At 48.7% G+C, this 21,526-nt stretch overlaps 1 protein-coding gene across 1 annotated transcript in view; it reads right to left on the bottom strand.

Moving 5' to 3' along the window:
- The window catches only part of ENOX1 (ecto-NOX disulfide-thiol exchanger 1), a 252,607-nt gene that overhangs the window by 51,822 nt on the left and 179,259 nt on the right, over positions 1-21,526 (bottom strand). The window contains exon 9 of the mRNA XM_060233572.1: positions 18,591-18,775. Within this exon, the coding sequence (XP_060089555.1) occupies positions 18,591-18,775 (185 nt within the window). The remainder of the gene's footprint in view (positions 1-18,590; positions 18,776-21,526) is intronic.

Raw genomic sequence — 21,526 nt, 5'->3', positions numbered from 1 at the left:
GAAACAGGAAATTGGGAACGATGAGGCAAACAGACCAGTGCTGTGTCCTGTGGTGATTTCTCATCATGAGGCTAGGTAAGCGGCAACACGCACAAGTATTTGGACAGAGCTGGACCTAATATAAGACCCGCCACTGTTATCACAAAGCGGGGAAGGGGTCCCGTGGCTTGGATGCTGTCCAGTGTGATGGAGCCGTGTTATTTAAACCGTGACTTCCATGTCTCCTGCTGCATTCTTATGTCCCTCTCCCCTTAAGGTGCAGTAGTCCACGTCTGCTGCAGGCTCGCTGGTGGCTGACAAGACCAATGCGGGACAAGCAGGTCCGGCCACAGTGGCTGCAGGGAAAAGTCTGATTTGGGGTTGGTGCTGTAGCAGTGCGATTCTTCCTCAATCTCCTTTTGTCCTCAAGACCAGCTATGCGTGCGTTCTCAAAGGAAGAGACAGCCTGGTGGATAGTGTGCCTCCATGCTTTGCGATCTGAGGCTAGACCACTGGTGATTGTTGATGCGACAGGTACCAAGGTATTTCTTCAAGGAGTCCTTGTACCTCTTCTTTGGTGCCCCTCTATTTCGATGGCCGGTGGAAAGTTCACCATACAGGGCAATCTTGGGAAGGCGGTGGTTTTCCAACCTGGAGATATGCCCTGCCCAGCGCAGCTGCGTCTTCAACAGCAGTGCCTCGATGCTTGTAACCTCCGCCCGCTTGAGGACTTCAGTGTTGGTCACAAAGTCACTCCAGTGGATGTTGAGGATGGTGCGAAGGCAGCGCTGATGAAAGCGCTCAAGGAGTCACAGGTGATGACGGTATAAAACCCACGATTCGGAGCCGTAGATGAGGGTTGTCATCACAACCTTAAGGCAGTACACCCCCAGGAACATTGTAGGGGTTGAAGTGGCGGTGGTGGTGGGGGCTGCAGTGAGATGCAGTCAGCTAAGACTGACACCCACCTTCCATCGGCAGAAGCACCTACTGAGAGCACTGAAAGGGCACTGAGGATCTGGATCGGAGTGACTTTGTGCAGGTTGTGGTTGAAAACGATGCAGCATTTTGGCACTGTGGCTGCTGATGAGGGAAATCGAAACCTTCTATACTTTGCAGAATAAATGAGCATCAGACTCTGGGGGTGGGGGGCAGCCCAGGGGGACTTTGAAGGGAATTCAGATGCTGAGTAGGGAGGGGCAGATTCCTCCAGCACTGTCCCAGTTAGGGACCCTTCTGCTACCCTTAATCCTGGAGCTGTGGATGTTCGAGGAACAGAACAGAGGAGTCAAGAAAGGATGCTCCTCTCCATATTCTCAGAGTCTGGGGAGACTATGATCAAAAAAGAGCCAAAAAGTTTAAATTCCAAGGGCATGCAATGTGATAACCCTGATAATCCGCTATCCTGTGAAAAACACGCCCTGGCATTGCAATAAGAAAGAAACAGAATGATTCAGCTTGGCTTTACCAGATGGTTTCTATAAGAAAAGCAGGAATTTTTCGGCTGTTTTGAAAGGGTTATTTTGTTGGCATTTTTTTGAGTTGTTTCTGTTGTACAGAAATGAGCAAATCTGCCCTTCTGCAACACAGAAATAAACACACACAGAGGTGTGAAACAAAGTTTTAAAAAATTGCAATGGCAAGCAAAAATGAGCACGCTTGACCACTATGGATCTCTTTGGTGGCTCTGCGTTAGGCACTCCCGCCTTTTGAGGCTAGCTGGTAATAACCTGGGACATGGCCTTCTCAGCAGTGGCATCAAAGCTCTCAAACTCACTCCCCTCCCCTGGGAAATTCATCTGTCTCTTTTGCTATCTTCAGCCAGAGGACACACACACACACACACACACACTGTGGCTAATAGCCACTGATGGACCTCTGCTCCATATTTTTATCTAAACCCCTCTTGAAGGTGACTATGCTTGTGGCCGCCACCACCTCCTGTGGCAGTGAACCAACGTTTAACCAACGTTTTTATGCTTCGTGTATATTTTAACTCTGTTTCAATGATGCCTTGGGAGTGAAGGAGAGGGGGATTATTTTGATGGTTTTAAAATGTGTTTTTATCACAATTGTTAGCTGCCTCGTTGGCCCTTGTAAGGGCAGACAGGTGGGATATGCTGATTTTGTAAATAAAGAAAGAAACCAAAGTCTTGCTTGGTAGCATTTCTCTCTTTTGGACTGCTACACCTAACAGGGAAGGAGCCAGACGGATATTGCGTTGCTTATGGCACTACCACGGCCCCTTTGCCCCTGACCACGGAGATCTACAGGGAGCAATGGAAGGGAGGCAAGAAAGCTTTTTTTCTTTTTTGCAGCTGGTTTGATAAAAGATCTGGTTTAGATGAGAGGGATCTTAATTTACATGCAAGGAGAATGAGACACATGACTATTTTAAGGCCAAGGGAACGGGCCAGATAAGTCACTAAATGAAATGGCATAGTTTTATAATTCAGCTCCATCTCGAAGACAGGGAAAGCATATCTCATTTATTGCTATGCATACAGGATGTTATTCCTATTTGTTTGCTGGAGATGTCATACTGGGAATGAAATAAAACTGTATTGTAGCTTTATGGGGAGAGTTATCGCAGGAATCTGTGAGCGCAATGCTTGAACTGCCATTAAGCCGAATGGGTTTTCATTCCCAGACAATATCAATTGTGGGATTGCTACTGCTTTCCATAACTGCTCCTATCTAGAAATGGAGGGGGGGGGGAGAGAGAATAGAGCAATACAGGCTCCCCCCCCCCTTATTTCCCAGTCCTGTAATTGTGAAAGAGAATCCTGAAAAATGGGAGAAAAGTCCAGATGGCAGCAGTAACTTGAAAACAAATGAGAATCGCAGTATGTACCTCATTCTTCCTATACACGAAATGTACTCATTGTCCCTAAAATAATCTAACTCTGATATAATCTTTTGCAGAAGATTAGTTCATTCCCCACTGAACATGCAGTTTGCGACAGAGGCGCCTGGCATCTTTCTCCTGCAGAGAATTTAAAATGGGTTTACTTCAGGAAACAACTTTGTTTGGAGGGAATTCACATTTCTTCAACTTTCCAGTATGTTGTTGCTGGGAAAGTGTATTTCTCCCTCCTGGTAGTCCGGGAGTCTCCAACCTTTTTGAGCCTGCGGCACTTTTGGAATTCTGAAACAACATGGCGGCTGCAGCCGCAACATGGCTGCCAGAGGCAGAGCCAGCCACACGTATTGTCAGCTCCACCCCCCCACCCCCGACCGTGGCAGATCTTGTGTTCTGGTGGCAGTTGCTACTAATGCAGGGGTGGGGAACCTTTTTTCCGCCCAGGGCCGTATGGATATTTATAACACCATTCGCGGGCCATAAAAAATTATCAACTTAAAAAAACAGTGCTCCGTCAAAGGAGAACGATTCAGGCTGGCAAAATTAATACAAATAATTGTTTTTCTATTTGAAGTCATGTGGGGAGAGCCTAATCTGGCACACACACACACACACGGCCCATTGCCCTAGGCAAATGCATAGGTCCAGGGTTTTTTTGTAGAAAAGGCCCAGCAGGAACTCAGTAGCATATCAGACCACAATAGGGTTGCCAAGTCCAATTCAAGAAATATCTGGGGACTTTGGGGATGGAGCCAGGAGACTTTGGGGGTGGAGCCAGGAGACATGGTGGGGGGGGGGGAGCCAAGATCAAGGGTGTGACAAGCATAATTGAACTCCAAGGGAGTTCTGGCCATCACATTTAAAGGGACTGCACATCTTTTTAAATGCCTTCCTTCCATAGGAAATAATGAAGGATAGAGGCACCTTCTTTTGGGGCTCATAAAATTGGATCCCCTGGTCCAATCATTTTGAAACTTGGGAGGTATTTTGGAGAGAGGCAGTAGATGCTATACTGCCTCTATCTAAAAAAACAGCCCCCCCCAGAGCCCCCGATACCCGCAGATCAATTCCCCATCATTCCCTATGGGAATTGTTTATGGAGGTGCATGATGGCTGTGGGGGTGGGGCTTCCCCCGCCGGCCAGCCGGCTGGGGGAGGGGGGAAGCCTGTAAAACCGGGGGATCCCCCTCTGGGATCTGGGGATTGGGAAGCCTAGACCACAACCCCTAATATTAGCATATTAGGTCACACCATCTGGGATAATCAAGTGCAAACTGAACTGTGGCAGTAACTTTTCCAGGCCCTGCAGCAGTTCTGGCCGGCCAGCCAGGCCCCAGGGAGGCTGCCGCACAGTACATCTGGGCCCTGTGATCCCTGCCTGGTCCTGGGGAGGCTGCTGCACAGCGCGGCTGGGCCTCAAGATCCTCGCTGGCCAGCCAGGCCCCAGGGAGGCTGCCACATGGCTCGGTTCGGCCCAGCAATCCCCGAGGGCCACACCAAGTGACCTCGGGAGCTGCATACGGCCCTTGCGACAGAGGTTCCCCACCTGTGTGCTAATGCAATGCTTTTGAAAAACTGCACAATCAGCTCTCTAATGGTCAATCAAAAGCCTCGATGAGCAAAAGCACCCCCCCACACACACGCGCGCTTTCTAAAAACACTTGCTGGGCCCCAGGAGCGGTGTTGGCAGGCAGCACACTGGGGACGCCTGTTCTAGTCCATCCACCGCTGCTTAAATTGTTAGGCAGAAGGAGAATGCACAGGCATGCGGGCATCTACTGGCCGGTGCTTACTAGGGATGGGCACAAACTGGCTCACAAAGGAAAGTCCATCACAAACTTTGGCAGGTTTGTGGTTCATGAAGCGATGTTTGTGGGAGGGTGCCCGGCCTGAACATTTCACCAACTTTCGTGCCGTTTGTGGCAGTTCGAATTGTCTCCGCTCAATTAAACTGTTTACAAAATTTCAAGGCGGGGGTGTGTATGTGTGCAGGGTGGGATTCTCCAGTCTTGGAAACACCACTAGGAGCCCTCCAAAGCTTGACAGGCACTGCTGCCTGCCAATAGCAGAGTTCCCATTTTGCTCTATGGGATCAGAATGAGAGATATACTCTCCACTGTCAGCTGGTGGCAGTTACACAGAGGGGTAGGCGAGCAGAACCGCTTCCCTCCTGATCGCCAACTCCTCTCCCCTGCTGGGGTTTGGGGTGTTAGGTGGACTCAGGGCTCTGAGCCTCCCCGTCTCTCTGGTCCTGCTAAGCAGAGGGGATTGGCCACGGGGTGCTTCAGCTGAGGAGGACCCACGTTTTATACTCTCCCACCCCACCTGATTGTGAAACCCTCTGTGCCATGAGGGTGGGTGTAAAGGGCCCCCCTTCCCTGGGCACCAAAATCATCCTGCCGGCCCATTTGAGCCTGCCCCCCCAGCAGGGCATCACCAGGCGTCTCAGAGCCTCCTTCCCTTGGAACCCGCTCTGTTCCTGGGATGCCTCCACAGAAGAGTTGTCAGCACCGCCCAGAGGCCAGCAGAAGGGAGGACTCTGACAGCAGTGATGGGGGGCGGGCAGTGAAGCATCCTCCCCTGTTATTGTTCCTGCCTTGAGCACTTGCCACCATGGCTCCTCCCAGCCCTTTGCCTGAAAGCATCTCCCTTCTTCTTCACTCCTGAGGCCCCATTTCCAGCCCACACCTTAAAGACATTTCCAGCAGTGCCAGCATGGCGGAGTGCCAGGTGTGCAACGCCCGTGTCCGGAGAGGCACAGCCCCCCAACACTTGTCCTCCCCCACCCTCTTCAGGCACCTGCAAAGGGTTCACCCCCCACACACTATGTTGCCACCGGAGGAAAGAGCGGAGGCCAGTGGGAAGAAGAAGAAGAGGCCCCCTCCCTCTCAGCAGGGAGAAGGGGAGGGGGAGCAGGAAGCCCTTCCAAGAAAGGCGACCTGGGTGGGACATGAAGGCAGTCCACCCTCCAAGAGGTCGTTCTCATGGAGAAGCCATCCAGAAGGCCATGTAGAGGGCCCAGGAAGCAGTCGCTCGCCTTGGGTGGCCAGCCCTTCTCCCTCATGGAGGACAGAGCCTTTGGCCAGCTGCTGCAACACCTGGTACTCCATCCCCTCACAGTAGGGTTGCCAATCCCCAGGTAGCGGCAGGGGATCCCCCGGTTTGGAGACCCTCCCTCCGCTTCAGGGTCATCAGAAAGCGGGGGGAGGGGAGGGAAATGTCTGCTGGGAACTCTATTATTCCCTATGGAGATTTATTCCCATAGAAAATCATGGAGAATTGATCCATGAGTATCTGGGGCTCTGGGGGGGCTGTTTTTTAGGGCAGAGGCACCAAATTTTCAGTACAGCATCTAGTGCCTCTCCCCAAAATACCCCCCAAGTTTCAAAAGGATTGGACCAGGGGGTCCAATTCTATGTGCCACAAAAGAAGGTACCCCTATCCTTCATTATTTCTTGTGGAAGGAAGGAATTGAAAAGGTGTGCCGTCCCTTTAAATGTGATGGCCAGAACTCCCTTTGGAGTTCAATTATGCTTGTTACAGCCTTGATCTTGGCTCCATCCCAATGTCTCCTGGCTCCACCCCCAAAGTCCCCAGATATTTCTTGAATTGGACTTGGCAACCCTACCTCACAGAGGACCATGAGCCAAAGAGTTTTGCCCACCACGAACCACTTTGCAGTGGCAACGGTCAAGACTGAGCTCTCCAGAGTGCAAGGCCAGGACAGTCCTCTGTTTTTCATCTCAGTTGAGGCTAAATTAGGGCCTTTAATTTTCTGTTAAAAATTCTTGTAAATAAAACCTGGTGTTTTTGTATGACTGCTCTATATGTATATTCATTTCCTTTAACATTGGGCCTGTTGACTTGGATCCATTTAATCCTTTAGGTTCTTCATTTGTGAAACGGGTGCCCCATAAACCAAAAGCAACCAGATTTCCCTGGCTTGTGCCCACCCCTGGCGCCCACATCTACCTCAGTAACAGAGCTGAGACACAGCTGGCTACGCTGAGGGATACTTTGCAGCTAACTCTACAACAAAATCCTACCTCCCCAATAACATCACCAAGCTGTGCTGCTGAAGGTGAGATTAATCCTCTCTTCTACACCCTCCTTTCTCACAAAAGGGGTCAAACTACACATATAAATGTTCTTCCCTACTTCAGAAATAAGTCCACTACAATGCTAATCTTTCTGGGTGGTCTGAAAGGCACACTGGTCTGTCATGATAAACAAAAGGGACTGGGGGGAGATCTTGCTAATGGAATTCTTGAACCTCTACAACTTATGGGGTTAAATCAGCTGTAGTGGTTGGAGAGGCCATAGAAGGCCACGAATCCATGAGCAGTTCCCTACTGAACATTTAGGTCCAATAAAGAAAAATTTTGCATGGCTCTTTATTCATTCGGGAGCAGGTTCTCCATTGCTCAAACTGAAAATCAAATGCAGATCACTTGAAAAGCAGGACCAGAAAAAAATGTGCTCCCAAAATGGCGATCACTCTTTCTGTGGTAATACTATGTTGTTCTGCTATCTCCGAGTGGCAGGAACAGTAATCAATAAGATATAAAGAGCTATTACAGGCAAGTAGATCAGCTGCCAGCATCTCTCCTGGGTCATCTAGTAATTCTGTCATCCTAAATGGCTTTGCTGGGTTTGGCTGGTGCAGAGGGTGAATGGGACAGGTGGCCACCTAAGGTCATGTGCCCTTTAACAGCCCCATGGGCACCTCAGGAATTTTGACACAGTGTGGTGGGAGCAGTCACAAAATGGCTGCCACAGGAGGTAGAGCCAGCCACAAAATGGGGGCCATGGTTTACCTTCAAGTATACAGGAACCACGGGAGTAACAGACACAATTACCTCAAAAACAAACACTCCGTGTATAAAGAGTTACCCAACTGTTATACCTTTCAAATTGATCCAGTGCAATAATAATAATAATTATTATTATTTCAAAGTAATAATTAAAAAAAATTAACCACCACATATCTTTCGTTGGGGTTTTTTTGGTATTATGACAATATAACAATTATTACATTCTAATTTCCAGTGCAAAAATACATACTATCCAATCATTCAATGATTGTGACACGCCTTGACAACCTGTAACAGCAATCATTCTATATACAATCAGTGTCTCACAAAAACAATATTCCTCCCAATGGATAACTTTATACAGGGCTTTTTTAGAGCAGGAACACACAGGAATGCAGTTCCGGATGGCTTGGTGTCAGGAGGTGTGGCCTAATATGCAAATAACCAAAAAGCCTGTGTGAAACAATGGTGATATCAGGGGGGGGTGGCCTAAGATGCAAATGAGTTCCCGCTGGGCTTTTTTCTACAATATATAGAAATATATTTCTATATAGTCCGTTTTGAGCCTTCCTCAGGGGAATATCTTTAATAATTCATTTTTATGAGAGTCCGGTGAGCTTGCTGGCTTCTTCTAGGCTGCCCCACTGTGATCCCATGGCGCTGTTGAAATCCAAGTTGAAAAGGTCAAGTTATAAAGATCTATCTTATGTGCACATTCCACATATTGGAACACCTAACTTTTCCTCTGAGTGTTGAAAGTGTTCAGTACTGGTTGTCAAGGCGTGTCATAATCATTGAATGATTGGATAGTAGGTGTTTTTGCACTGGAGATTAGAACTGAATAATTATTATACTGTCACAATGCCAAAAAACCCACAAAAGATACAAATGGTGGTTAATTGTTTTTTATTACTACTTTGAAAGGTATAACAGTTGACTAACTATTCACGGAGAGTTTGTTCTTGCGGTAATTATGGCTTACCTTCAGCCACATAGTGAAGATTCTTGTGCTGGGGTGGCAACTGCTGCCAAAGCAATGTTTTAAAAAATCTGCACAGCCATCAAATCTCCAATGGTCAGTCAGAAGTCTTCCTGGGGAAAAGTCCCTCCCCTGGCCCACCATTCTGGAGTAACACTTCGTGGGTTCCAAGAAGGTATTTGCAATTCGTCGGGAAATCATGGTGTCGCCAATGGCACTTCTGAAATAGTATCTGCTCTCTTTAGTTGTTTCTTGGGAACGTGAACAATACTGTAGGCAAATCGTGTCATTTGAAGAAAAACGGGGTTAACGCCAAGAAGTTCTGAGTTCTAGAACCTTCCCAGGGACTTCAAAAGAGGCAGTGGGAAGACCACTCTTGGGAAAAAAATCTCTGTAACTCTATGGATCCATCCAATCAATTTCAAACCTTTTGTTTCTGGGCAGGGTAGTTTGAAATTTGGACAGACCATAAAAATTCGGAGGCATTAAGAACCCTCCGAAAACTCTCAACCAAACAGATTCGAGGGGTGGAGTTTTTCTCCAGTTTCAATTTCACGTTGCACCACCTCCCAGGGAAACACCCTTTCTTGGCTCCCTCCCTCTCCCACCTCTCATGATACAAAGCAAGAGGAAGGAGGGGGGGCGGACTTTGAGCGGCAGCGGAAGCTGCAGGGGAGACGGAGCGGCTGATGGAGGTGAAACCAGGCAAAGGCGATTTCTGGTTACAAAGACAATAAACTGAATGTCCCTAAGAGCCTACGTAACACTGTCACGTTCAGGGCTTCTTTTTTGTAGCTGGAACTCCTTTGCATATTAGGCCACACCTCCCTGATGCAGCCAATCCTTCAAGAGCCTACAGGGCTCTTAGTACAGGGCCTGCTGTAAGCTCTTGGAGGATTGGCTACATCAGGGGTGTGCGGCCTAATATGCAAAGGAGTTCCTGCTACAAAGCCCTGGTCACGATAGCAAAACTCTCAAGGCGTTTTGGATATGTAAAGACCTTACATTTGGTGCAAAGGCAATTTTGGTGGCCACACATGAAAAAGTGTCAAGGGGTGCTTCCATGTTGCCACGAGTGCTTCCATGTTGAATGCAGACCACTGAAACCATGTGCTTTGGCTGCCAGGATGGTCTTGCTGGCTGTCACATATATTACGTATGTGGAACTTACATGTAGCCTCTTCTCACATGGAGGTATGTGGTACACGTTGGTATCAAGGTCAACTACTCTCAGAGACGATCGCTTTTGGTTGCAGCTGGCGTGAACTGGAACTTGAGATGAGGGAGGAAGGGGAATGTTTCATTGGTAGAAAAAAAGGCACTTTTTGCTCAAATGAGTAACGGTTTGGATCAACTAATATATCTGACTGTCTGTAGCCAGTTTGGTGTAGTGGTTAAGTGCACAGACTCTTATCTGGGAGAACCAGGGTTGATTCCCCACTCCTCCACTTGCACCTGCTGGAATGTTCTTGGGTCAGCCATAGCTCTCGCAGAACTTGTCCTTAAAAGGGCAGCTTCTGTGAGAGTTCTCTCAGGCCCACCCACCTCACAGGGTGTCTGTTGTGGGGGAAGAGGATAAAGGAGAATGTAAGTCGCTCTCTGATTCAGAGAGAAAGGCGGGGTATAAATCTTTCTTCTTCTTCTTCTTCAAATAATCCCATAATCCCAGTGCTGACAATCTCCTCCCATGTCCAATCACAACAACTCGGTTCATCTGAGCAGGGCGTTCCACAGATGCCATCTCAAAAATGGGCAAGTTCTACACACACTGGGGAATGGCTTGCTTAAGGATGCCAGTCAGGAAGGCTTCCATACTTCGGGTATTCCACAAACTATGCTAGAGAGATTCGCTCAGAAGGAACTGCGTTGCAACTGAGGTTCAGGAAAATGCTTTAATAAAGAGAATAGGACTGTGAAGTACGTATTTTCTGCTGATATGGGCATTTTCTTGCTCTCATTGCATTGAGTGCCTACTCATGGAACGCCATTTCCTTCATTTTTTACATGTCTTTATTAATACCTACACTTTGTTTCAGATTTCTGCAATTCTAGTCATTGTCTGTCACTGCTCTCATCCTACGGATGGCCTTGCCTTGCCTTGTCTAATTCATCTTGATTCTCAGTAAGAATGGTGGACTATAAATAAATAGAAACAAATAAATAAACTGTATAACCTCGGCTCTCTGGAGATTCTGATGCCTGTTCTTCAGCATAAAGATGCCATCAGCTTGGCAAACACTCTCTTTCAGGAACCTAGTCTGCATGAAAACAACCACTGAAGGTGACACCTCTGGAGGGCCAACACCAGGGCAGAGAGGCCAAAGCCTTCCCCCGAGAAGAACCTCAGAAGAGCCTTGCTGGATCAGACCAGTGAAAGTCCATCTAGTCCAGCCTCCTGTCTCACACAGTGGCCAATCAGGAACCTAGTCTGCATGAAAACAACCACTGAAGGTGACACCTCCCAAATGGGGTGATGAAGGTTGTTGGCTTAGCTGATTCCCTCACTAAATATGGCATCCAGCTGCATTAAAACTATGACTCCTGCAAGCTGTGTCCACATGCTTCCCTAAGAACATAGGAGAGTCCTGCTGGATCAGACCAGTGAGGGTCCATCCAGTCCAGCATCCTGTCTCAAACAATGGCCAGTCAGTTCCTCTGGAAGGCCAACACCAGGGCAGAGAGGCCAAGGCCTTCCCCTGAGAAGAACCTCAGAAGAGCCTTGCTGGATCAGACCAGTGAAAGTCCATCTAGTCCAGCCTCCTGTCTCACACAGTGGCCAATCAGGAACCTAGTCTGCATGAAAACAACCACTGAAGGTGACACCTCCCAAATGGGGTGATGAAGGTTGTTGGCTTAGCTGATTCCCTCACTAAATATGGCATCCAGCTGCATTAAAACTATGACTCCTGCAAGCTGTGTCCACATGCTTCCCTAAGAACATAGGAGAGTCCTGCTGGATCAGACCAGTGAGGGTCCATCCAGTCCAGTATCCTGTCTCAAACAATGGCCAGTCAGTTCCTCTGGAAGGCCAACACCAGGGCAGAGAGGCCAAGGCCTTCCCCTGAGAAGAACCTCAGAAGAGCCTTGCTGGATCAGACCAGTGAAGGTCCATCTAGTCCAGCCTCCAGTCTCACACAGTGGCCAATCAGTTCCTCTGGAGGTCCAACAACAGAGCAGAGAGGCTGAGGCCTTCCCCTGAGAAGAACCACAGAAGAGCCTTGCTGGATCAGACCAGTGAAGGTCCATCTAGTCCAGCCTCCAGTCTCACACAGTGGCCAATCAGTTCCTCTGGAGGTCCAACAACAGGGCAGAGAGGCTGAGGCCTTCCCCTGAGAAGAACATCAGAAGAGCCCTGCTGGATCAGACCAGTGAGGGTCCTTCTAGTCTAGCATCCTGTCTCACACAGTGGCCAACCAGTTCCTCTGGAGGGCCAACAACAGGGCATAGAGCCCAAGGCCTTCTGCTGAGAAGAGCATCAGAAGAACCCTGCTGGGTCAGACCAGTGAGGATCATAGAATTATAGAATTGGAAGGGACCTCCAGGGTCATCTAGTCCAACCCCCTGCACAATGCAGGAAACTCACAAACACCTCCCCCTAAATTCACAGGATCTTCATTGCTGTCAGATGGCCATCTAGCCTCTGTTTAAAAACCTCCAAAGAATGAGAGCCCTCCTGAGGAAGCCTGTTCCACTGAGGAATCGCTCTAATGGTCAGGACGTTCTTCCTAATGTTGAGCTGGAAACTCTTTTGATTTAATTTCAACCCATTGGTTCTGGTCCTACCTTCTGGGACCACAGACAACAATTCCACACCATCCTCTATATGACAGCCCTTCAAATACTTGAAGATGGTGATCCTATCACCTCTCAGCCGCCTCCTCTCCAGGCTAAACATGCCCAACTTCTTCAACCTTTCTTCATAGGACTCAGTTTCCAGACCCCTCACCATCTTCATCGCCCTCCTCTGGACCTGTTCCAGCTTGTCTATCCTTCTTAAAATGTGGTGCCCAAAACTGAACACAATACTCCAGATGAGGTCTTACCAGAGAGCAGAGTAAAGCGATACCATCACATCACGTGATCTGGACACTACACTTCTGTTGATACAGCCCAAAATTGCATTGCCTTTTCTATCTAGTCCAGTCCCTCCTCTGGAGGGCCAGCAACAGGGCAGAGAGGCTGAGGCCTTCCCCTGAGAAGAACATCAGAAGAGCCCTGCTGGGTCAGACCAATTGTCCATCTAGTCCAGGATCCAGTCTCACACAGTGGCCAAACAGTTCCTCTGGAAGGCCAACAACACACCATAGAGAGACCAAAGCCTATCCCCAATGTGGCTTTCTGGCACTGGTGTTATTTAGATGTTGACTGCCTCTGAAATGTGGAAGTTCCCTTTAGGCACCATGGCTCATAGCCACTGATTGATGACCTATGCTCCATGAATCTGTCTAACCCCCTTTTAAAGACATTTATGCCTGTGGCCATCACTGTATCCTCTGGCTGGAAATTTTACATTTTAATCATTTGTTGTATAAAGAAGTATTTCCTTCTGTCAATCCTGAAGCTACTTACGCTTACGTCACTCGTGAAACAAGTCTCCCGCCAGAGGCTGGGGAGGTGGGGGGGTGGGAATTGGCAAACCCTACTTTCCTGGGGTACTGTGGAACCAGTTACCAGAAGAGATACGGGCCTTGTGGAACCTTGATCAGTTCTGCCGGGCCTGCAAGACCATCCTCTTCCAGCTGGCTTTTTAATGTGGAATTACTGTACCATCGCCATGAATGTGTGATATGAAGATCGTAGCACCAAATTAAATTGTGGTTTTAATAGTCTAATTGATGATTTTAATGTGAGTGTCTATTTAATTGAGGATCACAACTTATGTAATTTGGGGGGGGTTTATTATTGTACTATTGTAATGTTGTATTTTATGTTATATAAGCGCCCTGAGCCTGCTTTGGCGGGGAGGGCAGGATATAAATTAAAAATTATTATTATTATTATTATTATTATTATTATTATTATTATTATTATTATTATTATTATTATTATTATTATTATTATAGTTTCGTTTGATGCCTCAAGTTCTAGTACTGTATATTGGGAGAACAAGTTCTCTCTGTCTACTCCAGGTATAATTTTATGAACCTCTATCATGTCCCCCCTTAAGCATCTCTTTCCTAAACTTGAGAAGTCCCAGACTCTTCATCCTTTCCTCACAGCACAGGTGCTGCAGTTCCCTTATCATCTTGGTTGCCCTCGTCTGTAGCCGTTCCTGCTCCACCAATTCCAGGGGCAGTACATATTGGCTGCTTTGTTTTCAGTCCCTTTCCTACTAACTCCGCCCAGAGTTCGCCTCTTTCACTGCTGCAGCACACTGGGTGGACATTTCCCTCGAGCGATCAGCTCTGATCCCACTCTCTCTTTCCCTTTCAGTCCCTGCAAGTTCAAGCCCCACAAGCCTGTCTTTGAAGCCGAGGTTTCTTGTCCTACTGTGCATCACCTTACGCTTACCAAGGCTGATCTTCGTTTGCCACATTGCTGCGCAACCTCACAATTTCTGGAGATACTCCTTGTCAAGCACGGCACAATCCCCATCCATGATCACCTCTGTGATGTAATCAAATAAGGTTTATTCATTAAATGAAGACGTTGCAGTTCCAAGGCTGCGTCTTGGTGAAACTCAGCCCCAGGCTCAGGCATCCAGTTGTGCGTCCAGACCGTTACAAGCTTAAACTCAGAGCACCTTTTTTCTCTTCCGATGAGAGCATCCCCACCCCTTGTTATCAGTTCTAGCTGAAGCAGGTTATTCCCAGAAGCAAAAGTCTCTGGGCAGGAGAAGCAGCTGACCTTCAACACCTAGTTGTGCCACACATCCCCAGGGTGGAAAGTTACTTGTGCACAGTTAGAGACAGAACAAAGCAGATTAGCCAGCAAGCCCACTAAACAAAGCAAATCCTCACGGTTACCTCAGGCTGGACTAAAACGGATGTGCTCATGGCAAGAAACATTCTTGACACTCCTGGAGCCCTTCACCGTCTGAGACCAACTGTGAACACTTTCACGGCATCCTGAATGTGTCATCTGCAAAGCTGGCCACTGTGTAGATTCATCCCCCAGCTCCAGGTCATTCATGGTCCAATTAAATAGCACCGGCCCCAGGAAAGATGCGTATTGGACCCCACTGCTTGCTTCTCTCCACTGTAAAAGGGGGTTCCCCAGTCCCCACTTGCTACCAAGGTGAGAACATAAGAACATAAGAGAAGCCATGTTGGATCAGGCCAATGGCCCCTCCAGTCCAACACTCTGTGTCACATAAGAACATAAGAGGAGCCATGTTGGATCAGGCCAATGGCCCATCCAGTCCAACACTCCGTGTCACATAAGAACATAAGAGGAGCCATGTTGGACCAGGCCAATGGCCCATCCAGTCCAACACTCTGTGTCACATAAGAACATAAGAGAAGCCATGTTGGATCAGGCCAATGGCCCATCCAGTCCAACACTCTGTGTCACAGAAGAACATAAGAGGAGCCATGTTGGACCAGGCCAATGGCCCCCTCCAGTCCAACACTCTGTGTCACATAAGAACAGAAGAGAAGCCATGTTGGATCAGGCCAATGGCCCATCCAGTCCAACACTCTGTGTCACATAAGAATATAAGAGAAGCCATGTTGGATCAGGCCAATGGCCCATCCAGTCCAACACTCTTTGTCACATAAGAACATAAGAGAAGCCATGTTGGATCAGGCCAATGGCCCCTCCAGTCCAACACTCTGTGTCACATAAGAACAGAAGAGAAGCCATGTTGGATCAGGCCAATGGCCCATCCAGTCCAACACTCCGTGTCACATAAGAACATAAGAGAAGCCATGTTGGATCAGGCCAATGGCCCTTCCAGTCCAACACTCCGTGTCACATAAGAACATAAGAGAAGCCATGTTGGATCAGGCCAATGGCCCATCCAGTCCAACACTCTGTGTCACATAAGAACATAAGAGAAGCCATGTTGGATCAGGCCAATGGCCCCTCCAGTCCAACACTCTGTGTCACATAAGAACATAAGAGGAGCCATGTTGGATCAGGCCAATGGCCCATCCAGTCCAACACTCCGTGTCACATAAGAACATAAGAGGAGCCATGTTGGACCAGGCCAATGGCCCATCCAGTCCAACACTCTGTGTCACATAAGAACATAAGAGAAGCCATGTTGGATCAGGCCAATGGCCCATCCAGTCCAACACTCTGTGTCACAGAAGAACATAAGAGGAGCCATGTTGGACCAGGCCAATGGCCCCTCCAGTCCAACACTCTGTGTCACATAAGAACAGAAGAGAAGCCATGTTGGATCAGGCCAATGGCCCATCCAGTCCAACACTCTGTGTCACATAAGAATATAAGAGAAGCCATGTTGGATCAGGCCAATGGCCCATCCAGTCCAACACTCTTTGTCACATAAGAACATAAGAGAAGCCATGTTGGATCAGGCCAATGGCCCCTCCAGTCCAACACTCTGTGTCACATAAGAACAGAAGAGAAGCCATGTTGGATCAGGCCAATGGCCCATCCAGTCCAACACTCCGTGTCACATAAGAACATAAGAGAAGCCATGTTGGATCAGGCCAATGGCCCATCCAGTCCAACACTCCGTGTCACATAAGAACATAAGAGAAGCCATGTTGGATCAGGCCAATGGCCCATCCAGTCCAACACTCTGTGTCACATAAGAACATAAGAGAAGCCATGTTGGATCAGGCCAATGGCCCCTCCAGTCCAACACTCTGTGTCACATAAGAGAAGCCATGTTGGATCAGGCCAATGGTCCATCCAGTCCAACACTCTGTGTCACACAGTGGCCAAAATATAAATACACACACACACACACTGTGGCTAATAGCCACTGATGGACCTCTGCTCCATATTTTTATCCAATCCCCTCTTGAAGGTGGCTATACTTGTAGCTGTCACCACCTCCTGTGGCAGTGAGTTCCACATGTTAATCACCCTTTGGGTGAAGAAGGACTTCTTTTTATCCGTTTTAACCCGACTGCTCAGCAATTTCACTGAATGCCCACAAGTTGTATTGCGAGAAAGGGAGAAAAGGACTTCTTTCTCTACCTTCTCCATCCCATGCATAATGTTGTAAACCTCTATTGTGTCACCCCGCAGTCGACGTTTCTCCAAGCTAAAGAGCTCCAAGCGTTTCAACCTTTCTTCATAGGGAAAGTGTTCCAAGGAGGAGGAGGAGGAGGAAAAAGAGGTCAGAGAAGGAGTTGCTGCCGCCACCCCTCCTCCCAAAAGGGAGGAAGACTGGGGAAGGGGAGGGGAAAGGAAAAGAAGGAGGAAGGGGGGGGGGAGCAGCCATCATCCTTCTGCCTCTTCCTTCTCATGAAGGGGCTCATGGTGGCACATGGTGCTTTGGGCAGGTCTGGGGGAGACGCAGCCATGGCAGTAGCATTCTTCCAGCTAGCACCAAGGGGCACTGCCCAAACAACAGGCACACAAACTGGCCTAGGAGAAGCAGACAAGGAATCAGTGGGAGGGGCACCATCTGTCTGGGGGGCATGAGCCACGCAGGCCAGCTGGCCAAACAGGTGGCAAGGCACCCTGCCCATGGCAGCCCCAGGGGAAGTGCAGGGGGCAGGCTGCTCTCCGACAGACCTGGCAAAAGCTGGTCTCATCTTGTGCTGAATGGGGCTGAGCTACCCCCTCATGTTTGGGCTGTACTTTTTTGATCCACCTTCACTCCTGGATGTCAAACCACAGAGCAAAAACCAAGGAGGAAGTGTCATTACCAGTTACTGCTTTCTGAATGGCTGTAGTGCTCCTCTCACACAGATCTGACCCCTACCAGATAATTTTACTATACTGCCATTGGATCTTAAATTTGTACCGTTTGCATTCTGAGCCACTGACTACCGGCTACGTGTGGCTCTGCTCACTGTGCCGGATTCCTCGTCTGAGGAAGTGTGCGTAGAGAGCACACGGAAGCTTACGTTCTGAATAAAACTAAGTTGGTCTTAAAGGTGCAACTTCTCCTTTTTTGTTCTACTACTTCAGACCAACGCGGCTGCCCACTTGGACAGATCTGAGTTTGACGGAGAAATGCATCTCTTGCATTTCATTGCCTCTGGGCCTCGTTGTTTGCTGCTTTTCCCTCTGCAGGAGCGCGCATGTAGATTGCAAATATACCGTATTTTTCAGACCATAAGACACACTTCCCCCCCCCAAAAAAAAGTGGGGGCGGGAGTGTGTGCGTCTTATGGAGCGAAGGTACGTACCTTCCTACCTTCCTGGGGGGGGGGAATCTGTTGCCTCTGCCTCTGATCCTGCACTTCCCCCGCGCCTGCCTGCCTGGCTCCAGCTTCTTCCAGCAAGTGCTGGGATCGCTCCACGCTGCCCCCACCGCAAACCCAGCACTTCGCGAGCGCCGGCTGCGGAGAGGGCAGCGTGCTTCCTCCGTGCCTGTCTGCCTGGCTCCAGCTCTGACGCTTACAGCAAGCGCTGGGATCGGAGGGTGGAGGGAGAGATCCTGGTGCTTGCTGTAAGCGTCAGAGCTGGAGCCAGGCAGACAGGCAGACAGGCACGGAGGAAGCACGCTGCCCTCTCCACAGCTGGCGCTCGCGAAGCGCTGGGTTTGCGGTGGGGGCAGTGTGGAGCGATCCCAGCGTTTGCTGGAAGAAGCTGGAGCCAGGCAGGCAGGCGCGGGGAAGCGCCGGGATCGGAGGCGGAGGCAGCGGATCGCCCCCCAGGAGGAAGGTGCGTCCTATGGTCCGGAGCGCCTTATGGTCGGAAAAATATGGTACATATCTACACTTCAAAAGCAGCTCTACAGTGCTGCAAGCAAGCTGGCCCCTGGAGATCAGGATGGACGCGGCTCAAAGGATGGCCACACTGAGAGGAGGAGCCTGATTCCCCTTGTGGAACTGAGGCAGTGGCGGGGGCAGGGGGGGCGTACCTGCTGCATCCCTTGGAGCGTCTGTTGCAGGAACTGCAGCTGCTGGTCCTTGGTGAGGTTCTCTTCGGTCCGGAAGAGCTGCCCCTTCTCTTGCTTCAAGAGCTCCACCTCGTTCCGGTAGGCGTCCAGCTGCCATCGCAGACTGTCGTTCTCTTCCTTCAGGGCGTAAGCTTGAGCAGCTAGAGCTGGGGAAAAAAAAACAGGCCAATAGCTAAGAGGCACCTGAAAATGATTGACTCCTGAACTGACCAGCTGCATCCAAGCCCAGGAGCACCTGAGAGACTGACGAAGATTCTCAAGGGTCAGAGCTGCCTTCGTCAGACCCAGGGAGCCGTCTGACTCGCAAAGGCTCCTGCCCTGAAACTCTTGTGGTCTCTGAAGGGCTCCTGGGCTTAAATACAGCTGTTCTACTGCAGACTAAGGAAGGGAGGGAGGGAGGGAGGGAGGGAGGGAGGGAGGGAGGAAGGAAGGAAGGAAGGAAGGAAGGAAGGAAGGAAGGAAGGAAGGAAGGAAGGAAGGAAGGAAGGAAGGAAGGAAGGAAGGAAGATGGAGAGGTGGGAGGAAAGCAACTTCAACTTTAAATGCATTTTCGAAGGTATTGGCTGGCTTGGCGAACTGATTTAAAAAGAGAAATGGGGCGGTGGGGGCTTCAAGAGCCACACAATATGTATGAAAGGGGCACATGTGACTCCTGAGCCACAGTTTGGCCCTCCCTGCCCTAGGCTGAGCTTCCAAATGGACAACAGGCAAATGATGGTGTGAAGTTGCTCGCTGGCTTCTTTCCTTACAATGCCCTCCCTGCTACATAACTGGTCTGCCAGCTCCCTAGAGCTTTGGAGGCAAAAGAATGATGGAACTATGGGGTTCCCCTCTCCTTCCAAGACCATGCCTTCCCAGCGTTAGCATAAATCATAGCTGGCAACCATACTTTGGACCATTTACTAATGGTTCTGGTTTGCCAGTTGACTGTATACCCTGTTTATCTTCCAAAGCATTCAATGGGTGACCTCAAAGAAGCTGTTTTACTGCGAAGGAACTTCAAGAACAGAATGGAGAGAGAAACTGCTGAATTGCAAACGATTACGAAACTTGGAACAAACACCTCCCCGGGACTGAACAGGGATATTGGTTTTTTTATCTCATTACAGATGCTAAACCCACTCTCAGAACTTCAAGAACAGAATGCTGAATTACAAACTATTATGAATCTTGAATCATGCCCTCTGGTGCACAACTATACTTTTCTAAGTCCACTTCAGTCAAATGGGGGCGCAGAGCGGAGTAGCACTCTGCGTAAAATTGCCCGTAAGTTTTTCCAGCATGTTTTGGCAAGACAGCTGAAGTGAGCCGGAGAGAAATGGCACAATGAGCAAAACACCTGGCATGGTCCAGGTAAGAGAGCCAACGATGTTGCAGGCCCCTCGACCAGGTAAATGAACTCTGATGTATTCTGAAGGGACAAAAGGAATCCCTCTTGACTCCAAAACAAGTCAGCCTGTGGGAGGTGATTCCCACATTGTGTTGAAGCCTGCTTCTCACCTTTGGAACGTGTTACAAGAACTGCAAAGTGAAACGGAAGATGATACAAAGCACATTCCTGATTCTACCTCACAATCGTACTTCAGTACACAAAAAAACACAGTCTGCCAAAAGTCTCAGTTCCCATTTCTTTCCTTCCAGTTGCAGCACTTGTGACTGGCTTCCTCCCCACCCCCCAAGCCCCCTCTCCTGCCACTACCCACATGAAAAAAAAAAAACCCCTTCCTAACACAGCAATATAAAATTAATCTTCAAATGCCCTTCAGAAGTTTTATCAGATTCATTTCTCAGACAAATGAAAGGAAATGAGGTTCTTGGCTGATTAAGAATTTTGCTCCTTCGATAACAATCAGCAATATTCTGAGCTCCACCTGAACACTGCTTTGTTCTTAAAAAGAGACCCCCAACGTCCCAATAACTTCCTTTAAGAGACCCAGGCCTAGCAGGGCCCCCGCTGAAATTGGCTTTGCTTGGTGTCCCTGATAATGACACACTCCAGCCAAAATGGCTCAACATGATGTCATGTGACCTTGACAACTTTTGAAAGCTGATCAGTCCAGGCATTGAATTCAGCAGGAGCTCACAGGAGCACAGCTCCTGAACCTTTCTGAGGGTTCCCCCTCCTACTCCCCACCTTCCTATATTCTCCATTGAATAGTAGGTCCAGCTGCACAACAATCCCTGGATGAGCTCCACCACCTATTTTACTACAAAATGACACCCCCCCCCCAATAACAGCTGTATGAACATCCACAAACACAGGACCAAATTTAACGTGGTTTGTTTCTGCTGAACAGGCTGAACTAAAGCGTTTCTCAAAAATAATTCCGGTTCATAATTTCTATTAGTTACAACTTACGCCTTTGGAGGGTTTCTTCCTCCCCTTGGTTAAAGCGCTTTGCCGCGTTCTGTCTGCAGGTGTAAACTGCAGGTTTCGAGGGGGACATCATAACATTATACAAATACTGAATCGACAACTAGAGGGAGCAAAATATGTGCGGACCCCCCCCCCCCCCCGCACATAGGAACTTACAAGTGAGGAAAATGAGAACGCAGGAAGCCCTGTGCAACGTTACCTGTGCTGTCTGCATAAGCACTGAGTAAGCAAGTAAGTAAGCAAGATGCACTATTCCTCCCACTTCATACTGGCAAACAGCTTCCTTAAAGCTTCAAAACTGCTAAAAAATTTACTCAAGCATTTCTAAATTCTAATGAAGAGGTCTGAGATCAGAGAGAAGGAATTTAATTATGCCGTACAGAGTTTGCACAGATTACAACTGAAGTTATTCCAGCTTTGAAGATAACAATATCCCGCTTTAAAAGCGTTAACTACAAAACGAGCCTTAAAATCCCACATAGATGTTTGTAATCTACAGCAATCCTCATGTGCAGTTACG

This window comes from Heteronotia binoei, chromosome 3 (genome assembly GCF_032191835.1).
Source record: "Heteronotia binoei isolate CCM8104 ecotype False Entrance Well chromosome 3, APGP_CSIRO_Hbin_v1, whole genome shotgun sequence".
In the NCBI taxonomy this organism is placed as follows: domain Eukaryota; kingdom Metazoa; phylum Chordata; class Lepidosauria; order Squamata; family Gekkonidae; genus Heteronotia; species Heteronotia binoei.
The sequence above is the reverse complement of the archived record's forward strand: the minus strand, read 5'-3'. Positions and strand labels throughout refer to the sequence as shown.